A 7,975-nucleotide genomic window follows, 5' to 3' on the forward strand; every position below is an offset into this window, starting at 1 on the left:
GGGGAGCCCCTTTGGACTTCCGAGACTTGGATACAGCCAGCACTTAACTCAGTACAGAATAAGTGATATGTATGATCCACACCCACAGGACATTTTCTCTCCTTAAGTAACGGTGGCCACTAAACTGGACCACCACCCAGTCTGAAACACCCTGACAGCACACGTCTTGTCTCAGTTATGACACTAAGCCTACTTATATTATCTTAGAGTGACCCAGGCTTGTGGCCTGATGGTCATGGAGACAAATTTCAGTTTAATAAACATATAGTTAACACTGGGTAGAGGCAAAGTATAGGATGCTAGGAGAGCAATGTGTCACTTACAAAGAGGACACCCAAATGTCAATTTCAAATCAAGCTGATTTTACCATGCCTTTGGTTTCTAGCATACAGCACTAACATAGCCTTCAAATGCACAAAATGAAAAGCTCAGAGACTCATAAGAGAAGTAAGCCTTTATTTTCTCATTTCACAAATAATGCTGGCCCAGTTGGCTGCTTTCTGGTGATCAGTCAAAGAGACCGAATCCCATATCCTCGTCCGACTCTTCCGACTCTTCCTTTGCTTCAACCTTGGCTGGGGCTGCGGTGGCGGCAGCAGGGGCAGCAGTGGTGGCAGCAGCCACGGGGGCAGCAGCCACAAATGCAGATGGATCAGCCAAGAAGGCCTTGACCTAAAGCAAGGGGAAAGTTCATGGTCAAAAGGGTCATCTTACCACCCCTACTACCCACAACCCTTCAGCTTCTGCAGAGCTCTAGGTTTAAGGGCCCACTTCCATGTCAGTGAGGCCTTCCTCTAAAGTAACCAGGCTTGGTAACAGCTTGGGTACAGCCTGGTGAGCTCAGGCCCGGCTCTTACCCATTAAACTATCCCTGCTTTAAATCTCTTATAATTTCTAAAATCGAGGATGGGATCATCTCCCCTGCCTCCCAACTTTAAGCAGACAATTGGCACTCTGTAGCCAAAGGTTTCACACTTAAAAGACTGAACCAACTGCAGATCAAAACTCAAAAAAGTTTTCCAGAACGCAAAACTTGAATTTGCTGTACTGTAGCAATTATTTACACTCAAGTTACATTGTATTTATAACCATTTACATAGCATTCAAACTGGATTAGGTATTGCAAGTAACCTAGAAATGATGTAACCTGACTAACACCGTTTTACTGTATGACAGACTGGAGCACTCATGGATTTTGGTGTCCATGAAGGCACGACTGTATTCCTGCTGTGGCCCCGGTGGGTTCTTTGTACCTTTTCAGCAAGCGGGAAGGTGTAATCAGTCTCCACAGACAAGGCCAGGACCCGCTTGTACCCATTGATGATAGAATGGGGTACAGATGCAACAGTCGGGTAACCAATCTGCAGGCATACGCTGGCAACATTGCGGACACCCTGTGGAAGGAAGGAAAAAAATTCACTTTTAGGTCTTTAGGTGTGATGTCTTAAGAGACAATGAAGCAAAGCTCAACAGTACACAAGATTTGCTCAGTTAGTATCTCAGTCTCACATAGGACACTTCACCTCACACCAAATGCTTCTGGCAGTGAAATTCAGACCCAGGTTAATTTACAAATGCTTTTTGCCCTTATTCTCAACAAGGGTGTTCCCTATACCACCACGATGGTATTTACTTCAAAAACCACCGTTTTGTAAAAATATAGTCACGGCGTTGAGAAAAATGTTAGTTCCAGATGTGAATTTCATCCACTACTGAGATTTCCAAAAGTAACCAGAGTTAAGAGTATATGTAATTACAATTGTCTATTTGTCCAAGAAAAAAAGAATTATATATCCCATCACTTTATTTGTTAAGACAGTGGAATAGTGGCAAAAACTAAGCAAGACTAAGGATGGACTGAGAGAGTCCATTCTCCCAAGATAGTAGGGTACTTGGCAACACTTGTGTATTAATTACCTCATTTTCCTCATCCCTCTTTTGACTCACTGACACTCAAACTCACATCTTATTGCAGGTCCTAAAATGACAGCCCTTACTGTGTGCCCAGCACTGTTCCAAGGCCTTACACTCATTAATTCATTAGCTCTTCAATGATCCTATATTGTCATTGCCATTTTAAGGATGAGGAAACTGAGGTACAGATTAAACAACTATTCCTGGTTATTACACTGCTAGTCAGCTGCATTGCCAAGATCCAGCTGAAGCCAGACCAGCTCTCAACTATTAATGAGAAGGGAAGGGCCTGGAATGGGCCTTCGAGTACCTCCAGGAAGCGGGAATGCAGAGTTTCCTCTGTGATGTCAAGCACTTCAGGGTTGTAGATGCTGCCATTGTCAAACACCTGCTGGATGACCAGCCCGAAGGAGAAGGGGGAGATGTTCAGCATGTTCAGCAGTGTGGCTTCGCTGGCGCCCACCTTGTCTCCGGTCTTAATCAGCTGCACATCGCTCTGAAGAACAAGGGAGTTGGCAGTTAACCCCTGGACGTCCGGCAGGTCCGAGGCCACTGAGCCCCCGCTGCTAGCCTGGCTAGCATTGGCAAGCCAGGTCCACTCACCAGGATTTCAATGGTGCCCCTGGAGATCTTGGTGGTGATGCCTAAAGCCTGGAAGAAGGAGGTCTTCTCGGGCCCCAGACCAGTGTTCTGGGCCGGCACAGTGACTTCGCACGGCGCTATGGCACCAGCACGGGCGGCAGCTGGCACCTGAGCAAAAATGTGAACAGTGAGATGTCTTCTCTCCAGACACAACCTGAGATCGGTCAGTTTTGTTGCTTTTCAGGAGCCAAAATAATGATAAGGTCACTCCAGTCAACCTGATTCTCCCTTACCTTGTTGGCCAGCAGCATGTCCCTGATCTCAGTGAGGTCCTCCTTGGTGAACACAAAGCCCACGTTCCCCCGGATATGAGGCAACAGCCTGCAAAGAGAAGTTTACGGGAGGTCACTTTTCAGCACCGCTCCTCTCCAGGAAAAGGACACTGAGAAGGGAGGATAACGACACTGACTTCTCCAGAGCTGGGTTGTTTTCCAGATGTCCTCGGATGGCCTTGCGCATCATCGTGTTCTTGCCCATCAGCACCACCGCCTTCCCGCGGAGGGACATGCGGATCTGCTGCATCTGCTTGGAGCCCACGTTGTCTGCTCCCACAATGAAGCATTTTGGATAATCATCCAGAAGTTGCTACAGAAACAAGCCAAAAACAGGCAGTGTTTCACAGGAGGAAAGACAGGAAAAGGTCAAGAGAAAGCAAATCCTGCAATCATCAGCTTCTATCTCACTCCCTCTCCTCTAAGCTTTTGAAATAACATGGAGATTGGGACAGTTCCTCCTGCTATCGGCCACCTGAGTTAACACCAGATTTGTCAAAAATTTGCTTGTTGAGTATAAACGGTGACCGTTTCTACAGTAAACTAAAGAAAAAAAATTATAACTTTTGCTCTTTCCCCTATTATGAGGCATGTTTGATTCACTAAATGACTACCTTAACAGAAAAAAAAAAACTGTTCCAAATCAGATTTACAGCAATCAAAATACAACATAAAGGAAGTACAACGAAATAGTAACTTGTAGGACCTAAGTTGTGTGTATATAATCATTTTACAAAGTTGTTTGTTAAATTGAAAACCTGCATGATAAATGAGGAAGAACGCAAAGAACTAAACTCCACAACACATCCTAAGGCTTGAAGAGCCGCGTGATTAGCACTTCTGGCCAGGGAAGACCCAACTCAAGGCCATCTAAATGAAAGAACTCACATAGTTTCTTGACTGACAGACTCTAAATAGGCAACAACTTGTTCCATTATGAGTCACTCATCACCTCAGACCTTCTCAAAGATGGAGACAGGGCAGTAAAATCAGGACGAGTGCTATTTGGACCCGACAGCCTTGGGCTTGAATGCTCTGTCCCTTAGGAGCCACTTCACCTGCCTGAGCCTGTTTATCTGCAACACTGGGAGGGGAAAGCGCATTATCTCGGGAAACTGTGAAAATTAAATGAAATGTGCCTAAAACGACCTAAAGTGGAAGCCAGCGAGTAGGCCTTCAGTACATGGCAGCTGGGCCCGAAGCAGCACGGTGGGCGGCTGGGGCCTACCCCACCACCAAACTTACGATGATCTTAAGGAAGTAGTTGGACTTCCAGGTCGCCCTGTCTTCCCTGGGCATCACGGCGGTGCGTCAGGGATTGCCACGCAGGGTTTAAAGACGATGTCACTGAGGAGAGAAAAGGAGCTCAAGCCACCCCGACAAGCGTCCCCACGGCACGGCGGGCTCCAAGCCCAAGGCACACGCGGAGTAGGCCACGCGCGGGCGCCCGCCGCCCCGAGCCGGGGCTGCACCTGCCGCGGCAGCCGCCGCCGCGCCCCCAAACCAAAGAGGTCGGACCCCGCAGTGCCCAAGAGCCCCTAAAAAAGTCCCCAAGGACCCCATCCTTCCCACCACAGTTGCCGATGCGACGACAGAGAGACAGACGAACCTCACACGAGGACGCCTGGCGAGAGAAGGGCCGCGAGCCGGCGGGCATCTTTTATAGCTGAGCGAAGCAGCCAATCAGAAGCCACGGGCAGAGCGCCCCCCCCCCCCCCCCCCGCCATTGGCTGGTGCCAACGTCTGTCTGAAGAAATCGGATAGATGCAGGCAGCCATTGGGTGACATCCCTGCCACTCCAACCAACAGGAAGCTGCTTTTAAACGAGGTCGTTAAGGAGGGCACTGCTGTGTCCTGGAGGCGCATTCTCAGAGCTGCTGCCCTCTGCCGGGTTGGAGGCGCTGCCATGTAGAGTTAACGTTTGCAAGCTGGGCTCACGTTTCCTTTGGTCACCTGGCCAAGTCGCAACTACAAAGAATGACGTTGAGAAAGAGCTCTCATGCTTTAGAAACAGGATGGTCTCTCGTCTCCTCTACAGTTTGTTCTCCCCCCATTGAAACAAAGGGATCCTTTAAACCTAAGTCGGATCACTTCCTCATCTGCTCGCAATACTTCCGAGTCTCCCCATTTCCCTCCCAGTAAAAAACCTAAAACGAAAATGGCCTACAAGGCTCTGCATGATCTGTTCCCCACCTCCACCCCATCATCTCATCTCCGATTTGCCCACTGACTCAGTTCCTCCCAACTGGGTGACGCTCCCATTTCAGGGCTCATGCACTCTCTATTCCCTCTTCCTAGACGGCTTCTTGCCGATATCCACACCTCCATCGCGTCTTGCTTCAGTGATCACCTGCTGGAGGTCTACCCCAATTGCCCTATTCAGAATTACCCCCAAAACCACTCCCACTTCCCTCTTCCTCCGGTTTAACTTTTTGGTAGCACTTCCACCTAGTAACACACTAAAATAAATTGTCTCTCCCTCTCTGCCGTGAGTCTGGCACCTATGGGCATATAATAAATATTTGTTGAATGAATGGATGCAGAGTTTGCAGTCAGATAACCTGAATTCATATCCTTATTCTGTCACTTGCTAGGTTGGTCATCTTAGGAAGTGATTTCACCTTGCTGACCCTCTCTTTCCCTATCTGTAAAATGAGGATAATAGTATTCACACCCCATGAGGATTACGTGAGGCATGTGTTAACACAGTTCCTGGAATGTAGGAAGAAATCACTTAATGTCAACATATTTTATTACACTTTCAGTCAACATTTATTTGAACAATTGTGCTATATCATTAAATATGTTTTTAATGAATAAGATTAGATCCTAGAGTGGGAAGGGGGAGGTGGTTCTCCCCAACTCCATCCTTTTTAACTTGACTAAGTTAGAAACCCTGGTATTTTGTTTTCAGGCCTCCTGATGATGAGCCTGTATAGACAACTGCTGGAGTCCATTACTGCTAAGACCTCTTTTTAGTGACAGGGTATTACTGCATGCTCAGCATTGTTCTAAGTACTTTGTGCACATTACCGCTGGTCATCTTTGCAACAAATCCCCAAGGAGATACAGTATTAGTACCATTTTACTGGTAAGAAAATTCACAGAGGTTAAATCAATCACCCAAGTCCCTCAGCCGGTAAATGATGGCTTCAGAACCAAAATCTAAAAGCAAGTTCAAAGCCCACAAGTCTCGCTATGTTATACAGTCCCTTCCAAACCCTAAGGCTGTCTTTTCCTTCAAATGCACTTTTGCAAGGATATACATACTGACATTTTTTTTTTTTTTCTTAAAACAAGCTCTGGCCAGTTTTATTAAAGAAAAATTGTACATGATTTACTTTTCACCAGTCTGTTCTGGCATGCTTCTAATAATATCAGAATCACCCGGATCAATGATAGCCAGTGTGCATACTCAGTAGTATTTTCCACATGCTGTGCCCAATTCAATATTACTTGCCACTGTAGTGATGGACACCAGTTTTGGCCAACATGGCGTAATACTCTATTTCAGATTTCCTCAAGGCTGGGCAGTTGTTGGCGAGGATGACCAGTTTCGCTTTGCCTTGTCTGATCATTTTCAGAGTCTGTTTGTACCCCAGCACGTACTTTCCACTTTTCATAACCAGCTGGAGCCTAGAGTTGATCGACTCCAGTGACTTTTTCGTCTTCTTTGCGGCCACCATCTTCCTGCTTTAGATGCGGGACGCCCCCAACCAAGAGCAGCCGCCAAGATGGCCAGGGAGCGAGAAAGCACATACTGACATATTAACTTCCCAAGGACATCCTGCCTCTGATGATATCGTCTCTAATTGTAGTACCTCAATATAATGGATACCATGAAGCCATTAAAAATGATGCCCATCTCTATTTATTGACATGGGAAAACATAAAGTACAGCTGAGTGAGCCAGTTACAATGAAGTGGACCATGTTCATTTACATAAGTCCAACATGAGTTGGAAATATGATCTTTGGGTGAGGGGTGAAGGTAATTTTCACTTCTGAGCTCAATGTGAAATGGTCAAGGTTCAGACTTGAAATCGACATGCACTGGTTAACTGTCATATTTTGATGCCAGCAAAGTTTTAGGGTATAAAATGGTACCTGACCAACATCAAATGACTTTATAGCTGCAAGAAATTCAGTGCGTGGAAAAGTTCTGTATGTGAGGAGGAAAAAGGAAAATAAAAGTGGATTTGAAAGGTAAAAAAAAAAAAAAAGAAAGAAATCGACATGCAGCTTTTGGAGGGCCATTCCAAACCACAGGGAAACTGCAAAGCTACAGAACTGTCCAGGAAGTTTGCAAAGGCCCAGGACTAGAGTTACGGCGAAGCCGCAGCATGCATGCAGATACAGACATGACCGCCAGGGGGCAGTCGAGACCCATCATCGACTCCTAAGTCAGTTCAGTTCAATTCAGCCGCTCAGCTGACTCTGCGACCCCATAGACTGCAGCACGCCAGGCCTCCCTGCCCATCACCAACTCCCGGAGTTTACTCAAACTCATGTCCATTGAGTCGGTGATGCCATCCAACCATCTGATCCTCTGTCGTCCCTTCTCCTCCTGCCCTCAATCTTTCCCAGCATCAGGGTCTTTTCAAATGAGTCAGCTCTTCGCATCAGGTGGCCAAAGTATTGGAGTTTCAGCTTCAGCATCAGTCCTTCCAATTAATATTCAGGACTGATTTCCTTTAGGATGGACAAGTTGCATCTCCTTGCAGTCCAAGGGACTCTCTTGAGTCTTGTCCAACACCACAGTTCAAAAGCATCAATTCTTAGGCGCTCAGCTTTCTTTATAGTCCAACTCTCACATCCACTTTCAACAAGGAAGGTTCTACACCCAAGGTGTGGTGCCAGAACTGGGGGGCAGTGGTGGTGTGTCTGGTCAACATAAGAACAGAGACAATCCCTGGGTTCACAGCCTGTCTCTGTGCTCGTTCACAGGATATCTCACAGTCTCTCTGAACCTCTTTCCCCATCCGTGAGTGCGAGGCCACATACCCACGCCCACGGGAGTCAACCCATGGCAAATTGCAGTGGGTAAGAAAGCCAGGAGGCCCACAAGTGCCCCGGGAGGGCCCCTCGGGTAAGTGAACTTCAGTGACTGACCCTCAAACTGTGGTGCTTGTGAGTTGGGAGGGTTTG

The 7,975-nt window shown here is 47.0% G+C and overlaps 1 protein-coding gene and 1 pseudogene across 1 annotated transcript; both read right to left on the minus strand.

Moving 5' to 3' along the window:
* Nucleotides 1-433: 433 nt before the first annotated feature.
* On the minus strand, nucleotides 434-4,535 carry RPLP0 (ribosomal protein lateral stalk subunit P0). Its single transcript, XM_020904219.2, has 8 exons — nucleotides 4,438-4,535; nucleotides 4,074-4,175; nucleotides 2,966-3,141; nucleotides 2,790-2,877; nucleotides 2,518-2,664; nucleotides 2,225-2,410; nucleotides 1,254-1,394; nucleotides 434-672 (listed from the first exon to the last, which is right to left on the minus strand). The coding sequence occupies exons 2-8, from the start codon at nucleotides 4,125-4,127 to the stop codon at nucleotides 508-510; spliced, it is 957 nt and encodes a 318-aa protein (XP_020759878.2). The 5' UTR covers nucleotides 4,128-4,175; nucleotides 4,438-4,535; the 3' UTR covers nucleotides 434-507.
* Nucleotides 4,536-6,102: 1,567 nt separating this feature from the next.
* LOC110144274 (large ribosomal subunit protein eL30 pseudogene) lies at nucleotides 6,103-6,578 on the minus strand (annotated as a pseudogene).
* Nucleotides 6,579-7,975: the final 1,397 nt, after the last annotated feature.

Source organism: Odocoileus virginianus, chromosome 12, assembly GCF_023699985.2.
Source record: "Odocoileus virginianus isolate 20LAN1187 ecotype Illinois chromosome 12, Ovbor_1.2, whole genome shotgun sequence".
Lineage (NCBI taxonomy): Eukaryota > Metazoa > Chordata > Mammalia > Artiodactyla > Cervidae > Odocoileus > Odocoileus virginianus.

Bases quoted from the DNA above. Each gene is read 5' to 3' on its own strand.
- RPLP0 (XM_020904219.2), bottom strand. From the start codon at position 4,127: ATGCCCAGGGAAGACAGGGCGACCTGGAAGTCCAACTACTTCCTTAAG. The intron at 3,142-4,073 runs GTAAGTTTGGTG...TTGTTTCTGTAG, and splicing joins ACTACTTCCTTAAGATCATC to CAACTTCTGGATGATTATCC. The intron at 2,878-2,965 runs GTCAGTGTCGTT...TTCTCTTTGCAG, and splicing joins AACAACCCAGCTCTGGAGAA to GCTGTTGCCTCATATCCGGG.